Raw genomic sequence first — 23,081 nt, 5'->3', positions numbered from 1 at the left:
GTCCTTTCCTCCTGACAAGGTGGAAAAGTTTCTGTCAACCCTCGACTCTGATTCTGCAACTGGACCCGACGGCATCAGCCCACGGGTCCTAAAATCGTGCTCTGCTGCTCTATCTCACCCTCTCTCTGTTCTCTTCACCCTCTCTTTTGCTCAAGGTCAACTGCCATCTGCTTGGAAATCAGCCAACATCACCGCTTTGCACAAAAAAGGTGCAAAAACAGATCCTAGCAACTACAGACCAATCAGCCTTCTCCCAATTATCAGCAAAGTCATGGAATCCATCATTGCTTCGGATATGAAATCTTTCCTCTTCTCCAATGGCTTGATCTCTGATCATCAATTTGGTTTCAGACCAGGTCACTCTACTCTGGACATGCTGCTTCTGCTGTCTCAACAATGGATGGAGGTCCTCAATGCCAAACAGGAAATTAGAGCTGTCTCCCTCGACATATCACGTGCCTTCGACACGGTCTGGCACCCTGCTCTGCTCACCAAACTCTCCTCCTTTGGTATCCATGGAAATCTCCACGCATGGCTGGCGGACTTCCTCTCTAGTCGTCGTCAACGTGTGGCCCTGAATGGCTTTCTCTCATCTCCTCTTCCTGTTCAGGCTGGAGTTCCCCAAGGCAGTGTTCTGGGCCCCGTGCTTTTTCTGGTCTTCATCAATGATCTCTCTGACTCTCTTGAAAATCCTCTCTATCTCTTTGCTGATGACTCCACTCTCTGCCGCTCCATTCCTCTTCCCTCAGATCGGCAGTCTGCAGCCTCCTCACTCTCTGAAGACTTGGACAAAATCACAGACTGGTCAAACAAGTGGAACATGTCTTTCAATCCTGACAAATCTCACACTCTTACTATGTCTCTCCGAAAAGATCGACTGGACAACCCTCCCATCTACTTTCTCAACAATCCTCTCCAAGAAGTTCTGTCGCTCAAGCTTTTGGGTCTCACTATCTGCCATGATCTTTCTTGGGAAAACCACATTTCCAAGCTGGCCTCCAAAGCCAGTCGCCGACTAGGCATCCTCCGTCGTGCGAAGTCCTTCCTCGGCACACCTGAGCTCCTCACCACATACAAGGCTTTCATCCGCAGCTCAATGGAATACTGTTCTCCCCTTTGGGCCGGTGCTCCTGCCTCACACCTAGCTCGGCTTCACGCTGTTGAAACCAAAGCTTTCAGAATTATTGGAATCTCCCGCGATGAAGCTATCTCTGAGGGCCTTTCACTCACTCACCGCAGGCAGGTAGGTGGTCTTTCTGTCTTCTACCGACTCCTCTCCGGCCTTGCACCCCCAGCTCTCTCTGTGCTCTGTCCCCCAAATATTCCTACAGGTCGCACAAGATCTGCCAGCAACCCTCTGATGGTTAAACTGCCGAAATCTCGGCTCTCTGCTCACCTTCACTCTTTTCTCCCGCCTCTGGAACAAACTCCCTCACTCCCTTCAATCCCACTCCTCCCTCCAGGTCTTTAAAACAGCTGTTCACCACCATCTCTTATCTTCCCCCATCCAAAACCTTGATCTTTTCTACCCCCGCTAATTCACCCCAGATCCACCTTGTTTGAAATTCCAACTTCTTTCCTGGAAGTCCTGGCAGTGTCCATATGTTTTATACCTCTCCCACCGCCCCCTTCCCATGCCCCCCCCCCCAAAGCCCTCGCCCTCTCTCAGATCTCTCGATGTCTCCATGTCTCCATGTCTCTCGGTCCCTGCTCTCAAATGTTGTGTTTGTGTCCTTCCTCCTCTCTCCCCATCTTGTCTACCGCTCTCGATGTTATATGTTTTATGTGTCGGTTTGTCTTTCTGTGATTAATGTTCGCTCTTTCACGAGCCTCGATCTTGTATACAAAAAAAAAACAAACAAAAAAAAAAAACCACCTTGCCAGCATGTCTTCTTCCACTGTCTTTAGCCAAGTCTTTCTCGGTCTTCCCCGTCCTCTACTTCCTTCTACATTTATTTCCATCACTCTTCTCAACCAGTCAAATATCAAGTGCATATGTATGTACAAACAGAAACCTTTATTGACAAGTATAAGCCGAAACATTTATTGACACAAGTATAAACAAAACCTTTTGTTGACAAGTATAAACAAAACATTTGTACCCTGCGTGCTGCACTCGTAGCCGAGAATTGGAAGTGTAGAGGAATGCCCGGCATGCTGTCTACTATGGGATTGCTCTCTGCGTTCTTTGTCAATGATAGGGAGGTGTCTGAAAAAAAAAAAAAAGGCTTAAAAATAAAAAATAATTCATCTTCGATACGTGGTTTGCCCTGACTGGTGTTCTCATCTGAGCACATCACTCATGATTGTTGGAATCCCAGATTATAATCATCGTCTACCCTGAGTCTAAGATCAAAGTTCAAAAGCACACATCTCATTTGCAGCAATTAAACAAATCAGCACACCTGTCTTACAGACGCTCCCATTGGCATACTTCTTTGCCATTTTCATGAAATGGCTGTGCTCAGCAATATCATATTCTCCATCATCTTCACTGGCCTCATCACTCTGATAAATACAAGCAACTTGAAGAAGCAGAGAAAATGACGGCCATAGAGAACAAACAACAGTTTTAGAACAAATGAGAAATCCTTTTCACCATGGGCTAGGCCCCTTATTTCATTATATTTTGACCTAAAAATCGATTGTTTCACATAATTCTGAAAGTTTTTTTTCCCCTTACCTTTTTTCGCTTCCACAGCTCCCGGTCAAGCCTCTCCTTGATTCTTTTCACCTCTTCTTCCACAAGGTTATGTGGCTGTTCGTCATCACCCGATAAATCAGCGTCATTGCAGAACAACTCCGTTTGAGAGACGTCATCTGCAAGAGGTGATTAACCTATTAGTGTCGACTCAAAGAGGTTCAAGCCAAACAGTAAAGGGGAAACAATCTCTTGCAAGAAAGTGATTTGTACAATGCAAGTCTTTTATAAATGTGCTCCCACACTGCCGAACACTCTATAAATGCAAAACCAATATCTCACCTCCAATATGGGAATAAAAGAAAAGTAAGTGCATATACCATAAGAGATGTTTGTGTGTTGTGTGTTTGTTTGTGGTGTCGTTGGTTGTTAACTGAGGATCTGGTCACATGACAGGGGGATGCATTTAGTAACCATTACATTTGCATATTTTACGAAAAGGAAATATAACCTTCTGTGGAACGTTTTGGGGTCCCAGCGAGTGTCGTAAGGTACAGTCGTGGCCAAAAATATTGGCACCTTGCACTTTCTTTTCAAATAATGCACCATTTCTTCCAGAAAATTGTTGAAATAAAAAAAATATTTTGGTATCCACATATGTATTTCTTTGGTTTGCAGTGGATTAAAACAAAAAAGCTGTAAAATTTAATAAATCTTATTCCACACAGAAATCCTAAAATCGCCCGGACAATATTATTGGCAGCTATTAGAAGTCGTTCGAAATAATTCAATTTCAAGCAGGTGATTCTCCTTTACTTTGGAATCGAACTCGCTTATGGTGAGTTGCAGGTGGCTACAATATAAAAATCACTCATTCAAACAGTTTGAATAGAGAAAAAGCGTCATTCTGCTGTTTTGTGTTTTGTGTCACTGTGTATGGGAACATGAGCATGGAAAAAAGAAAGAAAACCAGAGAATTGTCAGATGGTCAGACACAATATTGTAGCCAAGCATGGCCAATCTCAAGCCGACAAGTCCATCTCCAGAGACCTTGATGTTCCTGTGTCCACCGTATGCAATGTTATCAGAAAACTTAAGGCCCATGGCACTGTAGCCAACCTCCCTGGATGTGGCCGCAAGAGAAAACTTGATTGAATATTGCAGCGAAGGATTGTTCTAATGGTGGAGAAAGCACCTCGATCAACTGCCAAACAGATTCAAGCTGACCTTCAGACGCAATGTACAACAGTTTCAACTCGCACCATCGGTCGCCAACTCAATGAAAGGGGGGTTCTATGGTAGGAGACCCAGTTGGACCCCAATGCTGAGAAAGCCTGACTGGAGTAGCCAAAACACACCTGAACAGGCCAAAATCCTTCTGGGACAATGTCCTGTGGACAGATGAGACCAAATTAGAGCTTTGTGGTAACGCACATCATCTCTATGTTTACAGAATACAAAATGAAGCCTTCCAAGAAAAGAACACCTTCCCTACAATCAAACATGGAGGAGGTTCAGTGATGTTTTTGGGTTACTGTGCTGCCTCTGGCACTGGGTGCCTTGAATATGTGCATGGCATCATGAAATCAGGAGATTACCAAGGCATTTTGGAGCGCAATGTTCAACATTCAGAAAGCTGGGTCTCCATCGAAGGTCCCATTGAACAGCTGTGAGGAGATCTGAAAACAGCAGTTAGAAGAAGGCACCCTTCAAATCTGGGAGAACTGGAGCAGTTTGTACAAGAAGTGTGAGCCAAACTGCCAGTAGAGAGGTGTAGGAAGCTCCGATCATTTGGGTGCCTATACTCACATTATTTGCTAATTGCTAACTCGTATCCAGCTAATTGCTAACTGGTATCCTGGGTATCCACCGAGGTCATACTATCCTCTTCAACTAAAGTATCAAACAAGCCCGACTACGCCATTGTTAGACTATTGGTTTTGTTTTCCTCAAAGATGACCAAACGGATCTTCGTCAAACTTTGAGAGATTCATCAGTGAATGCCTTTTAGTGTTTTTAGTATTTTCGACCAAATTTTTTTTTTTTTTACCTATTTAAGTTGATTTTTCTGCTTAACACTCTATACTCTATGTCTATGCCTTTGTATCCGCGTGAAAGGTAATATTAAACAAGCGTTACGCCTAGGTCCCCCGTCGGTGAAGTGATGTGAGTTGACAAAGTGGAAGACGCAGAAAACATGCTATGATATGATATTGTTATGAATTTGGTAGAGCAACATCTAGAGCTAGGTAGATCTGAATAGGTAGGTATTCGACTGTCGTGACAGGGACTCTACATGTAATAAGTTCTTGATGTTGAGGCGTTTGTCGGGGTAAGATGTATGATTGTGGATCTACCTGGAGATTCGGGTGTTAAATAGTGAGGGATTAAAGGTAACGCCCCTGTGAGTTTCACCTAGTAGTCAAACCTTTGTCCATTATGGCACTCCAAACCACATAAACATTAGTTAGGTCCTTAGCGCAACATTAAATAATTCCTTTCCCTGACAATGACTTCGGAACAAACGGACAGGAAACCAGGCTAGGACACCGCCGATGATGGCCGCAGCCAGCTACACCTCCGCTGGGCCTCGAGTGCCACGCGCTATCACAACACTACAGGCCTGTGATTCGGTGGAGGACACTGATTGGGTGGCGCACCAAGGAACGTGACGTCACCAGCGAGGTTATTTAAGGGAGCGCCGAACGCTCTCTTGGTTCTTGTTCTTGTTCTCTTGCCTCTCTGGCGTCTGGCAGTGCAGCTTTTGGTCTCTTGTGGTTCATGCTTTGAGTTGCGCAGCAGTTGAGAAGAGTTCTGCAGAAGAGTTGGCTGCCAGCACTCCCGCAGAGAGTTCACTTCAGTTGAGCCGGAGGAGTTGAGTTGAGACCAGTCCCGGAGCGAGTTGGAGGGACGAGACGTGCAGTCAAACCTGCGTTCTCCCTGTTCCTGTCTTTTCGTGCTTCGTGTGGGGATCGATCTTGGGTGAAGCCGCTGGCCTGCGTGGGGTGCCTTGGAGATTGGTGCACCGACCTCGTGGGCGGCGAGAGGATCGGAGCTTGGAGAAGGCCTGGTGGCGGCTGAGCGCGGCCGTGTCACAAGAAGACGACAGAGACAGATAAGCCCGGGCTCCGCGTACACTGTACACGACGTGACGTGTTTCTTTTGTAATTCATAATCTCCCTCGTATCGTGTTTGATATCTGTTGTGTGTGGGATCCCAATTTAGGCTTCTGATTAGAGTTATTACCGGCGCGGGCTTTTTCACTGTCTTTACTTTTCATTAATAAATCCTTACATTATTTTCTGTATATATCTGAATGCAGTTTCCTGGGTGTTTCATTTTAATAGATAAGGCTGCGGAGCTTGCTGTGTCCGCCATTCCGCGCGTTTAACTTTGTGTTGAGTTGGAATCCGCCATTGAGTTTTCGCCTCGGGAGTGTAAAGCCTCGCAATCGGCCATCCGTAACTGTGATGTTAATCGCGGTTGCGTAACAGGTGGTGTCAGGAGTGTAGGATTCGAACCCGTCGGACAAATTTTTTTGTCCGCGGCGAGACATCGACACGGTCGGGCGTGCATTGCGCCCGACGTTCGAACGCAAGATTTTTATAGTCGAGGCGGAGAAATTTAATAATCAATTGGGCAAACGGAGCGCGATATCGCGTCTTCGTCAAATTTAAATTGTTTCAGGAATTATTAAAATAAATACGCGCGCGGGAAACAATCTTCCGGAAAGCGGATGTCGGAAATTGATGAGATGGAAGTACGCAGCGAGGCCTCCGTCAGCGTCGGGAGTGAGCCGGAAATAGGGGAATTAGATGTCGAGGTGAGCCTTGGAACCTCCCCCGTCCCGAGCACCAACTTATCCCCCTCCCCCACCGGGGAGCCGGGAACAAGTGGGACGGCCCCTAGAGACGACCAGGCTTTAATGAAATTTTTAAAGGAATTAATGGATGCTCAGAGTATTAAAATTGATGGGCTGGAAAACAAAATGGGAAAGCAGATGGGAGACATGAACGCACAGAGTGAGCGAGCCAGTCGGGAATTGAATGACAAAATTGAAGGAATGGAAAGAAAAATGGAGTCCCAGGGGAAGGAATGTAGGGAAGGAATGAAGGGAATGAGTGATCGATTGGAGGAACAAATTGAAGGGATGGAAAATAAAATGGAGTCGCAGGGGAAGGAATGGAGGGAAGGACTGAAGGTTATGAGTGACCAAATTAATGGATTAAAAAGGGAAATGGCAATTGTGGTAAGTGTACAGGTGAGCGGAGAATGTCCACAGTTCGATGGGGAATGTGTACAGGTAGATGGGGAATGCCTGCAGGTAAACGTGGAGTGTCCACAGGTGAGCGGGGAAGGAAATTTGGAATGTGAGAGTTGTAATGGGGAATGTTTCCCACATTCTGGCCTGGTTGTTTATCGGGACCGTGTGGATGTCACAACACCCCAACCGGGGGATGAATTTGGAATTGTGCAGCACCAGGGCGGTGGTGCGGAGCAAGAGGGGGTAGAGTTTTTGGGGTCCGTGCAATGGAGCCGGACCAGGTATTTATTGGGGATATTGATCAAAGCCTGGCGGGGCCAGGAATGATTTGTGGAAATGAAGAGGATGAGGATGATTCGATCCAGCGGCTGGAGACCTGTGACAGTCCCATGGAGGTAGAGCTTGTCCAGGCCCAAAGGAGTCTGGGGGAAGAGGTGAGTTGGTCCAAGGAGGTGGTTGGAATGACCGAGGGGACGCTCACCGTACACTGCTATTTGGAAACAGAGGCTCCAAAATTGGACAACCATTTGGGGGAGTGTGTTGGCTCCGGGCTGGATTTGGATCTTGGAGGATCGGGAGATAGAGCTTCTGGAGATTTGGTCCCTGTAGGGAATTTGGATCAACTGCAGGGAGGGGCAGAACAACCGGTGGTAGAGGTTGTTCCCTGCAGCTGCGGTTTGGCAGTGGGAATGAAAATTTGTAAAATAAAATTTAAAATAAAATTACAATGGGAACTTGATTTGGAGCAGCCATGGTTGGGATTGGTCCCCGGGCTGCGGGATCTGGACATGGGGAGGTCATGGGTGATGGCCTCGGGCAAAATTGCCCCTTTCAAAATTTGGGTATGCCAGCCAGCTGGGGGGCTGTGATGGCGAGATTTGGACGTGGGGTCCAGCCTTGGGTGTCGAGGTACGACCTGGGTCCCACGGGGGGGGGGGGGGTCTGGTGGAGTGTGGCGTCCCTTGTCCGTCGGGGCGCCGTCCGAGCTGGTGGCTCGGGCCGGCAGGGTCACCGGACCCTGGTGGGGGTTAAGACCTCCAGAGGGGTCCAAGGTGGTTTCTCAAGCCTGGGTTGGCATTTATTGAGGACCACTAGGGGGAGGTGTTGTGGGTCGCGCTTTGGTGGTGGCACCGCAGATGGCCAGCTTGGGCCTGATGTAGTGATCACCCGGGCATGCGACCTGACACCCTCTCCCTGAGACTTTGGGACAACTGGCATGTGATGACCTGCCATGCCGTGTTGGTCGATGGACGCGGGTCAAACCGAATGGACAGGGATGGAGATAGCCTGCCGGACAACCATTGGGGCATCTGTGGAACGTGATGGTGTGAGTGACCTTCCACAGATGCTCCGTTATGATTTATGGACTCTCGGGTTGGGAAGAGAGCCATGGGGATGTGAATCGGGAGATGTGTAACGAGCCGAGCATATGGGCCATGCTCGGCTGGCATGTGTATGGCAAAGCATCCTTCTTTGGTGAGGTTAGTAAAAGGTGACAAATGTTTGGCATGGGTAATCTGTGGGTTAGATGCAAATTTAAGGGTGGATTTTGAAATGTCATGGTGGACACTGTACAGTGACGCCATTATTGATCCAGGTGTGCAGACCAAAGTGTTGGAGGCTGTGATGAAATTAATAGGGTAGCAAGACAGCTTTCAACTGGTTGCGGGGGGCAACTGTGCTGATATTTGGGACGCGGGATGATGGGGATGTAGTTGTGTAGCCTGGGGGTCAACGTGGTGCTGTGCGTGTCCGAGGTGTGTGGACCATGTCTTCTGGGTGGGTCTCCTGGTAGAGCATGGCTGTTGACTGGACCTTGGTGTGGTCAAGTGTGGGTGAGCACTGGGGGGCTGCAGTTCTGTAGTCGGACTGGGGGATGATGGGGAGGTGCAGGGGACGTGGCTGTAGGGATGCCACGCACTGCGACCGTGCCCCCCAGGGCCGAGGTTGTGTGTGCGGTAGTGTGTGTTGTGGCAGCAAGTGCTCACCAAATTGGCCAGCTGGGGCTGGTGCAGCTGTGTTCCTCGCAGGGGGTCGAAGGATGGATGGTGGGTCGCACCCTTATGGACACTCATGGGCCATGTTGGCGTTTTGACTGCTCACCTTGTCCCGATGACCCTTGCACGGTAGAGGTGCAGAGCTGTCATGGCCACAGGTAGTTGTGTAGTGATGATCACCGTTGGATGCGGATCCACATACCTGCCAGTGTAGTGGGGACAAAAGAGAAATTTGGAAGTATTTGGTCGGCCCAATGTGAAATTTTGGGAAATTAGGTGTGGTGGATGACACTCTTGGACCCGACCAACCTGCAACTACCTGCACTTGAGGTGAGTGTTTTAAGGAGTACTGTCCCAGGCTTCAGGACTTGCTTTGGGAAATTGGGGACATGTAATTTGGAGTTGGGAGGCGGGTGAGAGTGATGACATGGCCGGTGAGGGGATGGAATGGGAGCCACACAGTGTCTTGTGGGTGGCGTATGTTTTTGTGTTGTGGTTCTGTGTTTTGATGTGGTTGTGAGAGTGGAACCTGGAGAGTGAGTGATGATTATTGGAGATAATGAGGGGTGATACTTGTGCTTTTGGAAATGTGTGATGGTTTAAATGTGAACTGGGGGATTTCACATGTAGCAGGCCATGGCAAGCCTTGTAACACCTTTTACACCATCTATGGAATTGTACTGAATTGTGCTGAGTTGTGTGGAGAATTGAATGGCAGCGGGGGAGGAAGTGTGTTTTGGGGTCTTGTGGGTGGGGAAGGTGTGTGTGTCCGCAGGTACAGAGCAAGCTCTGAGGAGCGATGCCTGCGGGCCCCCCCCCCCCCCCTCTGCGGCAATTACCCCTGGCAGCCGGTGGTAACTGGAAATTGGAGCTCGTCGGTGGAGGGTCTGGTTGGGCGCCGCGGGGTGAGGAAGTCCCCCGGTGACCCGTGTTGCTGCGCGAAAGCAGGAGGCAAAGGAGCCTGGTGTGAGTGGAGACCCTCACCGGCGAGGTAACGGCGGAAAGGGGCTGTTGGGCTGTCACGGGGCCAAGAGGTAAAGGGGGGGGGGGGCAATGAACTTGTAAGTCGGTTGACTTGTTTTTGGGACTGCGGGCACCACAGCCTGATGCGCCCCCACCATCTTTTTGTGCGGTACCTCCCCGCTGCCTAGTTGAGGAATGCACACACACGCGAATGACATCAATGCCATGGTCCTGCAGGGGGGTGTATTGAGAAGAACCTTATTGATTTTTGAAATGCCTTGATGACCTATGGAAGGAGAATGAGTGGTTAAGGGGTCTGTGTTGCATGAATGTGGGCGAAATCCACCGAGCCATGTCACTCACCTGTAACATCTGGACAGGGCCCGTGGAAATTTAGGGGGATGCATTGGGGATGGCCCCGCAGGTAAGGTTGTGTCTTGTGGCATCCACCGGGGGACGCGGTCTGTAGACCGGGGTATCTACAAGCGATAGAGTTTTGAGTTTTTGGAAAGATGGTTAAGTTTTGTGGTTAAGTTAGTGTTGTGTGTTGTTTGTTTCCTCCCTCCACAGGAACAACGAAGAAAATGTACATACTTGCATGATGGTTAAGGGGTTTAGCATGTTAAGGAAGTGTAGGTAGGTAGTCCGACTCACTTCCCACAGCCCTTCCTGATTTATTTCATAGGTTAATTAAGTGTGTGACAGTAAGTGTTAAGGCTGGCATGGTAGCGCCTGCGGTGAACCTTGCAGGAGCTACGGTTCCAGGGGGGGGGGGCTGTGTTATGAATTTGGTAGAGCAACATCTAGAGCTAGGTAGATCTGAATAGGTAGGTATTCGACTGTCGTGACAGGGACTCTACATGTAATAAGTTCTTGATGTTGAGGCGTTTGTCGGGGTAAGATGTATGATTGTGCATCTACCTGGAGATTCGGGTGTTAAATAGTGAGGGATTAAAGGTAACGCCCCTGTGAGTTTCACCTAGTAGTCAAACCTCGTCGGAGTCCTTCAGTCCTTCAGTCCTTGGCACACCTGAGCTCCTCACCACATACAAGGCTTTCATCCGCAGCTCAATGGAATACTGTTCCCCCCTCTGGGCTGGTGCTCCTGCCTCACACCTTGCTCGGCTTCACGCTGTTGAGGCCAAAGCTTTCAGAATCATTGGAATCTCCTGCGATGTAGTCAACGCCGAGGGCCTTTCACTCACTCACCGCAGGCAGGTTGGTGGTCTTTCTGTCTTCTACCGACTCCTCTCCGGCCTTGCTCCCCCAGCTCTCTCTGTGCTCTGTCCCCCCAATATTCCTTCAGGTCGCACAAGATCTGCCTGCAACCCTCTTCTGGTTAAACTGCCAAAGTCTAGGCTCTCTGCTCACCTTCACTCTTTCATTCCCCTTTTCTCCCGCCTCTGGAACAAACTCCCCCACTCCCTTCAATCCCACTCCTCCCTCCAGGTCTTTAAAACAGCTGTTCACCACCATCTCTTATCTTCCCCCATCGAAAACCTTGATCTTTTCTACCCCCGGTAATTCACCCCAGAGTTCTTGCAGTGTTCATATGTTTTAATCCTCTCCCACCTCCCCCCAAGTCCTCCCGATGTCCCTGCTCTCAAATGTTGTGTTTGTGTCCTTCCCCCTCTCTTTTGTGTCCTTCCCCCTCTCTCCCCATCTTGTCTACCGCTCCCCTTGTTTTTTGTGTTTTGTGTGTCGGTTTGTCTTTTTGTGTGATTAATGTTAGCTCTTTCACGAGCCTCGATCTTGTATACAAAAAAAAACAAAAAACAAAAAACCTTTGTCCATTATGGCACTCCAAACCACATAAACATTAGTTAGGTCCTTAGCGCAACATTAAATAATTCCTTTCCCTGACAATGACTTCGGAACAAACGGACAGGAAACCAGGCTAGGACACCGCCGATGATGGCCGCAGCCAGCTACACCTCCGCTGGGCCTCGAGTGCCACGCGATATCACAACACTACAGGCCTGTGATTCGGTGGAGGGCACTGATTGGGTGGCGCACCAAGGAACGTGACGTCACCAGCGAGGTTATTTAAGGGAGCGCCGAACGCTCTCTTGGTTCTTTGTTCTTGTTCTCTTGCCTCTCTGGCGTCTGGCAGTGCAGCTTTTGGTCTCTTGTGGTTCATGCTTTGAGTTGCGCAGCAGTTGAGAAGAGTTCTGCAGAAGAGTTGGCTGCCAGCACTCCCGCAGAGAGTTCACTTCAGTTGAGCCGGAGGAGTTGAGTTGAGACCAGTCCCGGAGCGAGTTGGAGGGACGAGACGTGCAGTCAAACCTGCGTTCTCCCCGTTCCTGTCTTTTCGTGCTTCGTGTGGGGATCGATCTTGGGTGAAGCCGCTGGCCTGCGTGGGGTGCCTTGGAGATTGGTGCACCGACCTCGTGGGCGGTGAGAGGATCGGAGCTTGGAGAAGGCCTGGTGGCGGCTGAGCGCGGCCGTGTCACAAGAAGACGACAGAGACAGATAAGCCCGGGCTCCGCGTACACTGTACACGACGTGACGTGTTTCTTTTGTAATTCATAATCTCCCTCGTATCGTGTTTGATATCTGTTGTGTGTGGGATCCCAATTTAGGCTTCTGATTAGAGTTATTACCGGCGCGGGCTATTTCACTGTCTTTACTTTTCATTAATAAATCCTTATATTATTTTCTGTATATATCTGAACGCAGTTTCCTGGGTGTTTCATTTTAATAGATAAGGCTGCGGAGCTTGCTGTGTCCGCCATTCCGCGCGTTTAACTTTGTGTTGAGTTGGAATCCGCCATTGAGTTTTCGCCTCGGGAGTGTAAAGCCTCGCAATCGGCCATCCGTAACTGTGGTGTTAATCGCGGTTGCGTAACAATATTTCGCTCACAAGGTTCAGACATACATGGAGGAGGGCCATCTTGGATTTTGACGTGGCGACCCAATTTTCAAGAGCGTTCTTCCTTATGCCTAGATACACCCACACACCAGATTAGAAGTTGGTACTTCGCTTATTTTTCAAGATATTCCGCTCACAAGGTTCAGACATACATGGCGGCGGCCATCTTGGATTTTGACGTGGCGACCCAATTTTAAACAGCCTTCTTGCTTGTGCCTAGATACACCCACACACCAGATTAGAAGTTGGTACTTCGCTTATTTTTCAAGATATTTCGCTCACAAGGTTCAGACATATATATGGTGGCGGCCATCTTATCCCCGACCCCATTCCTTAGTGGGCCTCCCCCACAAAAAAAAAATTCTTGGGATTTCTTCAAAATGCCAAAAGGATTACGAGCACCGGGCAATTTAAATATAAGCACACCAAAATGCCTATGAAGTGAAAGCAGGGATAAAGGAGATATGCATGTAAAACACACCAAAATTCTTCCAACGAAAGCAGCGCTGGCGACCTGCACCATCACTATGCAGATCTCCATGGAGAAGGTAGCGCTCCTGGTAGAGGCGCAACTTCCTTTTGTCATCATCCATTACTGCTTTCCTGTACACCGAAAAATCACAAGCTCACAAAAAAGACATTACTTGCGCCAGTAACGTGAGCAGCAGGACACGACGGGATGAAATGTAAACAGTTGAATAACTTTTAAAAACAAAACGAGTTCTTAAAACAACATTGCTTTCATTCACACAAAATGGCAATTTTTCTAAAATTACTGAGCAAGCACAGCTTGATGAAAGGATCCAGCTCACATGTGTAGACGTTTCACTTGGGACTGAAGTCTCCTATCTGATGGTAGAACCTCATCGTTTTCTTCCTCCTCATATGAATCCTCTTCTCCCTCATCTTCATCCTCACTGGCAGACCCCTCGATATCTGACAGTGCAGCCTCCTCTTCTACAAAGTTGTGCAGGCGTCTGTATTGGGCCAGTAGGTTAATATAAATGTTTCACAAACCTTATTTACTTTTAATATCTGCTTGAAACTGAGAAACTTACAGCTCCTTAGGTTGGTGTGACTTGAGATAAAACTCTTCCTCGTCCTCCTCCACATTCCCTGCCTCCTCAACTTCTTCCTCTCCCTCCACATCTCCTTCCTCGTCCTCATCTTCCTCCACCTCATCTTCTCCTTCCTCCACCTCATCTTCCTCCTCCACCTCATCTTCCTCCTCCACCTCATCCTCCAAATTCTCTTTTGGATCATTTTCTTCCTCATTATTTTCATCACAATCCAAGTCATCCTCATCCTCACACACTTCACCTTTGACAATCAAGTCATCCTCCTCACAACCACCATGTAAGCCTTTTTTCCACTGTAAAATAACACATCCCAGATGATGTTAGTAAAATACATTTCAGCAGAGCAGTTGAAGTTATACTCAAGATCTGGTGATTTTATTGAAGACGACCACAGTATGTGCACAGCACAGATAGCACAGCATCGCCAGCGTTAGCACCATGACCATTCATTGCTATCCATACTTACTTTTGCATTTGTCTCGAATGCCTCATCAGATATCATTTGAAACCATTCTTCTTCTTCTGCGGCTCCTCGAGTTCTATCAGGATTAAATAAGAATGTTTGAATGAATGTGACAGTGCATGGGATGGACTACAGAAAGTGGAAGATCCTCATCTGTATATAATACTTTATCATGTCTTTATCATGTCACATTTCTATTTTGTGAATCTAATACAAGGTACCGTGAAATGGGGTGAATAAGGACAGCAAGGTGAATCGGGACACAAACTGAAAAAAAGTTCGGAAACTTTTTTCGCTGAAAATTGATAACCATACTGATTTGTTGATATTTGGGTTGAAAGTGTTCTCTTGTTTTTTTAAAAAGCAACTTATAGTCCCGATTAACCCCATATATGGGTTAAATAGGAATAAATAGGATTTCTATGGCTGTCCCTATTCACCCCGTTTTACGGGTGAATAGGGACAGCCACTAATACAAAAAAATAATAATCAAGAAATAGGGACAGTTTGGAGAAACTTTTTATCCCATATTTTTTTTCATTGGTACCGTGGTTTATATTATGGGTGCATATTATGTGCATCCATCTGAGCTATGTTACGGATTCGTAACTCCCGTTGTTGTAGTTTTCACCCACTTGACATATGTACTATATTATTATTCTCAAAAGGGTTATTATTCATGAACAGTTATCTAAAGTTAAAAAGGCTAACTTTAAAGGATACCGGAAACCGAATCGGAAGACGACGAGAGAGAAGAGAGGTCTCTGTGGAAACTCTGTGAAGGTCGAAATTGGGTCTTCGTCCGGGATACAATTCCCTAAAAAGAAACATCCATTTGGGATTGACCCAGATTGAAATTGGGGGTTTGTACTGTGGAAAATTGGGGACTCGGCTTTGCTGATTAAATTCCATAAATCTCGGACGGTGGATTAAATTCCTTAAATTTCGTCCGGGAAAGAATTCCCTAGCATTCCCAAATTTTGGAATATTTTCCAGCAGTCCCAAATTTTTCCCCAAAAAAAAAAAAGAAGTTTTTTTTAAAAATTTCTTGTGTGAAGGTTAACAGGTGCTAACGGATAGTCACCATGGAGTTTGACGCAGATAAGTTTGCAGCGACCCCTAGTGAGGCACAGTTCCGAGCGTTACTAAAATCGGAACTCTTGATATTGGCCAAACATTTTAGCTTGGAGGTCCGAGCTAAAATGAAGAAAACAGAGATGCAGACAGTGGTGATAGAATCTATGGTGTAACTAGGAACATGGAAAGAGGGAACCTTGGATTGGTTACCAGAAGATCAAGAAAATGTGGAGCTCCAAAAAATGGAGATGCAATTGCAGAGCCAGGAAAGGTTAAAAGCAAAGGAAAGAGAACTGGAGGAAAGAAGAGCAGCACAGGAAAGAGAACTCCAGGAAAGGTTAGAAGAGAAAAAAGCAGAGGAAAGGAGAGCTGCAGGAGAACTCCAGGAAAGGTTAGAAGAGAAAAAAAAGCAGAGGAAAGGAGAGCTGCAAGAGAACTCGAGGAAAGGTTAGAAGAGAAAAAAGCAGAGGAGAGAAAAGCCGAAAGGGAGTTAAGGGAACGGGACTCGGCGCTTCAGCAGGAAATTAAACTCAAGGAGCTGGACTTAATGAAAGAACGGGGAGAGGTACCATCCATGCTGACTGGTTCGACACCTAGTCAGAACACCTGGGATGTTGGCAGACATGTTAGGCTGGTTCCACTCTTCAATGAAAAGGAGGTAGCCAACTTTTTTTACACTTTGAGAAAGTAGCTCGAATGCTAAAATGGCGGGAGGAGTCCTGGACCATGTTAGTGCAAAGTGTTCTGGTGGGTAAAGCTCAAGATATTTATTCGGCTTTACCGATTGACCAATGTGCAGATTATGGGATAGTGAAGAAAACCATTCTCAAAGCCTATGAATTGGTCCCTGAAGCTTACCGGCAAAAATTCCGGAATGCCAGGAAGAGGGAAAGTGAGACCCATGTGGAGTTTGCCAGAATGAAGGAAACCATGTTTGATCGGTGGTGTGATTCAAAAGGGGTTGGGAAAGACTTCGAACTATTGCGACAATTGATCCTGGTGGAGGAATTCCAACAGTGTGTCCACGAGGACATTAAAGTACATCTGGAGGAAAGGAAAGTACCAAAGTTGTATGAGGCAGGAACCATGGCAGATGACTATGCCTTAACACACAGGATGAGGTTCCATAAACCTGACTTCCCGCCTAGAGTTCGCACGGAGAGTTATGATACATCTGGTGCGGAGAACGAAGATTCAGGGGGGTGGCCTCGAGATGACTATGAGGACCACTCTGATACTAAGACTTCTAGAAATCAGAAGACAACAGTTCCAAGGCAGACTTATCCTCCGGGGGGCTCGAGACAAACCACGAGTTTCTCCTCCGGGCCTACTTGCGGTTTTTGCAATAAACCTGGACACTTGATATCCCGATGTTATGCTATGGGAAGGCAAAATCAGGAGCGGAGTCAGACAAGTACAACTCCGAATGCAATGGCAAATGTGGGAAATCACCCTCAACAGGGTTACCAACCATTTATTTCAGAGGGGTTTGTGTCATTGGATGGAGACTCGACTAACCAGAAACCGGTTAGGGTATTGAGGGACACAGGAGCACATCAGTCTTTGATGCTGGAAGGCATTTTGCCATTGTCAGAGAAGACGGCAACTGGGGTTAGTGTTCGTTCACAGGGGATTGGTGGCTGTGTTAGAGCTCCACTTCATGTCATCCATTTGGAGTCTGATTTGGTGTCAGGACCAGTCACCGTAGGTTTACAAGCCACTCTTCCTGTAGAGGGAGTACACCTTTTGTTATCGGTAATGATTTGGCCGGTGGTCAAGTTTCTGGTAACCTGATGGTTGTTAAAAAGCCAAGTAGGGAAAATAACACCACACCAGTCAGGGATGGCGGCAAATTTGGCAAGCTATTTGTAGGTGGACTGAACTTCAAAACAAAGGAGGAAGTTCTGACCTCTGTCTTCAGCAAATATGGACCGCTTTTGGAAGTGCAGCTGGTAAAAGACAGGGAAACGCAAAAGTCAAGAGGGTTTGGCTTTGTCACGTTTGAAAACAGAGGACACCAAAGAGGCAGAGAAGGATTGGAATGGCAAGGATTTGGATGGTCGGACCATAGCCGTAGAGAAGGCAGGCCGTAGGCGTCGATGGGGCTACAGAAGAGGAAAACGTGGCGGTAGTTTTGGTGGTGGCCACAGTCGAAATTACTATGGAGGCTCCCAGAGTTACGGCAGCTCCCGAAGGAATGATTAATCAGGGTAGTGGCCGAGAAGGAGACCGCTATTCACGTGACTACAGTGACAAGCGGTTCAACCGTGATTATTATGAAAGTTAGAAAGAGTTGAAGCACTGAATGCTGCGCAGCAGCCGAGCCAAAATTCCGACACAGATTAACCGTGAACGCCACGTTCCTAAAGGCGTCCATGTAGTGAGCTTTCCTACACGGATTAACCGTGAACTCCACGTTCCTAAAGGCGTCCATGTAGTGAACTTTCCTGCACGGACTAACCGTGAACTCCACGTTCCTAAAGGCGTCCATGTAGTGAATACTTCCAGGCCTCACCACCCAACCACCATGAAACCTGGCTTTCAACTCGGCCTCCCGGGAAAAGTGCTATAGATTTGCTGGCCTTTGGGTTTTGATCACAACCCCTTAACCTTCATTTTAAAAAAATGAAAAATAAAAATCAGAGCTTGATGAGATGGAGTTTGGCTTTGCAGGGGTTCAACTTGGAAATTGAACATGTAAAGGGCAGGGACAATGTCGTTGCTGATGCTTTGTCCAGAGTGAATTAACTTTGGAAATCTCTGGGGGTTGTGTGAAATATTGTTGCTTTATGTTTGAGATATTGATAATTGTTGCTCATGGGAATTGGTGATTTGGGTTGTGAGTTTATTTTTGTTTGTTTAAAGAGTTTGCATGCAAAGAAAGTTTTCGCTGTGTTCCAACTTTCTTTCTTGAGGGGGGGAAGTGTTACGGATTCGTAACTTCTGTTGTTGTGGTTTTCACCCACTTGACATATTTCTGATATTATGTACTATTATTATTCTCAAAAGGGTTATTATTCATTAACAGTTATCTAAAGTTAAAAAGGCTAACTTTAAATGATACCGGAAACCGAACCGGAAGACGACGAGAGAGAAGAGAGGGGAGGGCGGAGCGAGAGAGTCGGAGAAGAAGCTGGTTGCTTTGCGGTCTGCAACGAACGTTGTTGAGCAAGAGTCACATACTTTGAGTTTCCTGGGAAAAAGGAATTCCTGTGATAAAGTTGTTATTGCTGTGACGGATCATCCTACGTGTCAGGTTTGGCGTTAGATTCCAAAGAATCATTGCTGGGTCATGACGACTCGAGAACCACGAGCCGTCGGCCATTTTGACTCATGCGCCTCGCGCGTCGAGCAGACTTTCCTTGCTTCGTCAACCGTTGCCACCGCTTTCCGACGTATCTGTGGTGTGTGTGTGCACCGAGGCTTTTGACGATTACTTTGCGGCTCGCCGACCGTGAACAGTGAAAGTTCATACCTGGAGGGTGCCGTTGGATTTCCCAGTCGCCGTGAGTGCGCCTTTAACCACGTGACCATTTTCTCCGCTTTGGGCCGCGTGCGCCTTTGTGCCGTTTTGGGCGGCGTGTCTGTGCCTGTCCTCAATGAGATTCTGGTTTCGATTCGACATCGTTCCGTTGATCACTGGAGGGGACCAACTCTGAGCTCGAAGACGGGAATACAGAGACACTGGGGAAGGTCATTTTCCACTCACTTGGAGCACAGTGAGTTACCTCATGCATGTTAGCGGATGGTACCATCATAGGAGATATTGATTGTACTCTTGATTCCTATTATTGTTGTACTGTTATTTTTGTGTGATTTTTAATACAATATTTGTTTGTATTATTGGTGTTTGTATTATTTGCAATTGGTGTGGTTTCACTATTGATTTTTGACACAGGATAACATATTTTTCTGCCGTGGCTCCTCTCGGGGTCCGGAGGTATACCGAGACCAGGAAGTCGGGGAGGAACACGTAACAGCTATCAATTTAGCAATAAGTTGGAAACTCAGGATTGTTTCTTGATTATTATTTTTTTGTATTAGTGACTGTCCCTATTCACCCGTAAAACGGGGTGAATAGGGACAGCCATAAAAATCATATTTATTCCTATTTAACCCATATATGGGGTTAATAGGGACTATAAGTTGCTTTAAAAAAAAACAAGAGAACACTTTCAACCCAAATATCAACAAATCAGTATGGTTATCAATTTTCAGCGAAAAAAGTTTCCGAACTTTTTTTCAGTTTGTATCCCTATTCACCTTGCTGTCCCTATTCACCCCGTTTCACGGTATAAGGAAATTAAATCATAAGAATATAGCTGGAATATAGCTTATAAAATCTTAATATAGAAATATAGCTTATGCAATATGGAAACGAATAATGCTATGCTATATGGAAATGCTATAGGGAAACATAAGGAAATCTATCTATAATTCCAGTAATCTCTGTGTGTGTGTGTGTGTGTGTGTGTGTGTGTGTGTGTGTGTGTGTGTGTGTGTGTGTGTGTGTGTGTGTGTGTATGTGTGTATGTCTGTGTGTTTGTCTGTGACCGCTGTTTCTCGACAACCACGGGTCCGATATACTTGAAACTTGCCAGGTATATTGCTGGGGACCCGAGGATGTGCCTTTTCAAGGTTTCATATTAATCGGACAAGTAGTTACCGAGCTATGTCCAAAAAACGATTCAACCAATCAGAGAGCAGCGAGTTATCACGTGTGCCGAACGTGGCGAACAGACTCTGCCTCGGACGGCACATTTGAGAGCGTATTCATTTATTTCACGTTGGCAAACTATGTTGCCGCTATGTTGGCGTTAAACTATGTTTTAAAACTAATTAAAACTAATTTGCGATTATTTCGCTTTCCTGCGCGTTTGTGCACGCTATGGCGATTTCTTTACCAAACTCCGCAAGCCGTTCGCTTTGGACCAAACCATTTCATGTAAATAGAGGGGGGGGGGATTGTCACCGTACTCGCAAGCCGTTCGCTTTGGACCAAACCATTTCATGTAAATAGAGGGGGGGGATATAATTTTAGATATAGATATAGTACGGGCATGCCCTAGTTGATAATAATGATAATAATCAGAATCCAGGAGTAAACAAACAATATATCTGCGATCACAAAGGTTTCTTGGTGATCGCCTGTGACTTACCCTTGGCCCACGAACCAATAATGGCATATTTTGTTCAGACCACCATATGACCTTAACCTTCAATATTTAGAGGAAGAGCATAAATTAAGAAAATGTGTCTCCATCTACAATTTATCCATGAAAATTCAACATCGTGAAATCGGAGGAAAATATTCTATGACTAGTAAAAAGACCATCAAATATGACGGGTTGAAACAGTTTATTCGACGGTGCAGCCTCGTGAGCGTGCTAGAGTCTGAAGCCTCGGCCGAGTGTACTCATATCTTCTTTATTTATTAGACAACCTACGAACGTAAATGAACACTCGTTTTACTCTGCGCACGTTGCACATCACGGGCAGTGAATTTCACCTCCCTGCGCCTTATATTTATTGTTATTTTTAAAAAACGCTTCTGTACACCACCATTGATGGTTGGTTTGCAAGCCACCGTCTACAATTCTAATAGAAGAGACATAATTACTCTTTTAAGGAAAATGTTTTTCGACTTTGTTTCATCAAAAATAGACTGCAGTGAACACACTTTCGTGTTAAAAGACTGGCCTTTAAAAACCTACCCTTATGAAGGGGGAAGGGGTGGGGGGGAATGGCGGGGGGGGGGGGGGGGGGGTGACATACATCTGTACAAACACACAAACTGATATTGTGTTTTATATGGTAATAAAAGTTATGATCAAAAAGGTGTTGTTTGTTCATTAGCTCGCAATTTGAAAAAAGTATGCCAAGGACACTATTGAAATATCAGGTGCACAATTTCAATGCAGTTCCTACTTTTATGATGCAAGAACATCTTGGAAGGCTAAGCCGTCTTTCAGATTCCTCATTGGCAAAATTGAGCAAGCACAAAAAAAAGCATTTCTGTTTCAGACCACCATTTGACCTTGACCTTTAACTCAGAGGAGTATGATGTAAATGAAGCATAAATGCGCCTTGCTCAAGGCTATGCAGAGGGCAATTTCGTTCTGATTTGACAAACCTTAGCCAGGTTCTGGTGAAAAATGTTAAATTTCTATAATTAGGTCATGACCTTAAATTGGGTCACAGTCAAAATTATGTCAAACCCACATGCTTTCTTATTCAAATTATTATTGATGTAAAATTTCATTCTGAAAGTCCCAGTCGGCTTTGAGATACAGCTCAGAATTTTTGGAAATTAGGAGTGCAGAAAGAGTATTTCTAGGGGTCTAATAAACTCTGGGTACTATTAAAAATTAGGGGCGCTAATTATAGAAACAACCCATAACAACAGCCATAAGCCTCTTGCCTCCCCTATCTGAAAAAGGGGGGTGGGGGGGGGGGGGGTGGGGCTTAATTACTGATAAATTCATATTACAGCCAATTTATATGCTAATACAAATGCGAAATAAAAACCATTTTCCATAAGATATATTTTGGTTATTATTAAACCATGCCACCCATTCTCGATTCAACCTCCACTTTATGGATGGCAAAATTAGATGACATTGACTCAAGGAGTTAGTGTAGACATGTCTATATGGTTGTTCTATCTGCCTATATGTCCAGATGCAAACTTGTTCATTTGTCCCGAAGTTGGATATTGTTGGAATATGTTTAAACCGCAGCCGTGATGCTGACGCCACCCCCCCCCCCCCCCCCCAGAATTTCCATGTTTTAAACGTTTCCCAGTGTGTACCCTGGTCAGAATAGGTACACCGTATCCCTGCGTGTCGTAAGAGATGACTAAGAGGGTTGGCGTCAGGAAGGGCATCCGGCCATAAAAACATTGCCTCAAAAAAGAGAACCATGACAATTACAAGTACATATAGGCAGGGTGCAGCCCGAAGTGGAGATCGGTTTCTGAGGTTTGGGACATGGAATGTAGGGACAATGACAGGGAGATCAGGAGAAGTGGTGGAAGTATTGGTCAGAAGAAGAGTGGACATATGTTGTGTGCAAGAGACGAGATGGAAGGGAAGTGGTGTGAGAATGGTGACGGGTAGGCAGGGACAGAAATACAAGTTTGTGTGGCAAGGGTGCCTTCGAGGGCGTGAATGGTGTTGGTGTCCTGTTTTCTGAGGAGTTTGTAGACAGTGTGGTGAGTGTGACTAGAGTGAGTGATAGGTTGATGATGGTGAAAATGATGATTGGAAAGCTCTTGGTGAACGTCATCTCGGGATATGCTCCGCAGGTTGGTCGAAGCGATGAAGAGAAGGACAAGTTCTGGTGTGCGATAGAGAAGCTGATGGAAAACGTGAAATATTAGGAAGTTGTTGTGGTAGGAGGAGACCTAAATGGACATGTGGGAAGGAGTATGGATGGTTTTGAGGGAGTTCATGGGGGTTACGGATATGGTGTGAGAAATGGAGAAGGTGAAAGGATTTTGGAGTTTGCTGATGGAGCTGATTTGTTGATTTGTAATACTCAGTTCCAGAAAGAGGATAATAAGCTTGTTACAAACACGTCAGGTGGGTCGACGACAACCGTTGACTACCTGATGGTGCGTAGGCGAGATAGGGGGCACCTCCGGGACACAAAGGTGATCCCGGGGGAGGAGGCTGTTTCACAGCACCACTTGGTTGTCTGCGACATAAGGGTGAAAGGTGCGAG

General features: G+C 46.4%; 1 protein-coding gene across 3 annotated transcripts in view; it reads right to left on the bottom strand.

The window, feature by feature from the left end:
- CLSPN (claspin) overlaps positions 1 to 23,081 on the bottom strand; it is a 136,569-nt gene that overhangs the window by 9,977 nt on the left and 103,511 nt on the right. For all 3 annotated transcript variants that reach the window (XM_078780408.1, XM_068120885.2, XM_078780409.1), the window contains 7 exons: positions 14,283 to 14,355; positions 13,796 to 14,109; positions 13,550 to 13,714; positions 13,219 to 13,340; positions 2,684 to 2,820; positions 2,406 to 2,508; positions 2,103 to 2,209 (listed from right to left, as the gene is read on the bottom strand). In XM_078780408.1, coding sequence (XP_078636534.1) covers positions 2,103 to 2,209; positions 2,406 to 2,508; positions 2,684 to 2,820; positions 13,219 to 13,340; positions 13,550 to 13,714; positions 13,796 to 14,109; positions 14,283 to 14,355 — 1,021 coding nt within the window. The remainder of the gene's footprint in view (positions 1 to 2,102; positions 2,210 to 2,405; positions 2,509 to 2,683; positions 2,821 to 13,218; positions 13,341 to 13,549; positions 13,715 to 13,795; positions 14,110 to 14,282; positions 14,356 to 23,081) is intronic.

This window comes from Myxine glutinosa, chromosome 6 (assembly GCF_964187855.1).
Source record: "Myxine glutinosa chromosome 6, kmMyxGlut1.1, whole genome shotgun sequence".
NCBI classification, from domain to species: domain Eukaryota; kingdom Metazoa; phylum Chordata; class Myxini; order Myxiniformes; family Myxinidae; genus Myxine; species Myxine glutinosa.
The sequence above is the reverse complement of the archived record's forward strand: the minus strand, read 5'-3'. Positions and strand labels throughout refer to the sequence as shown.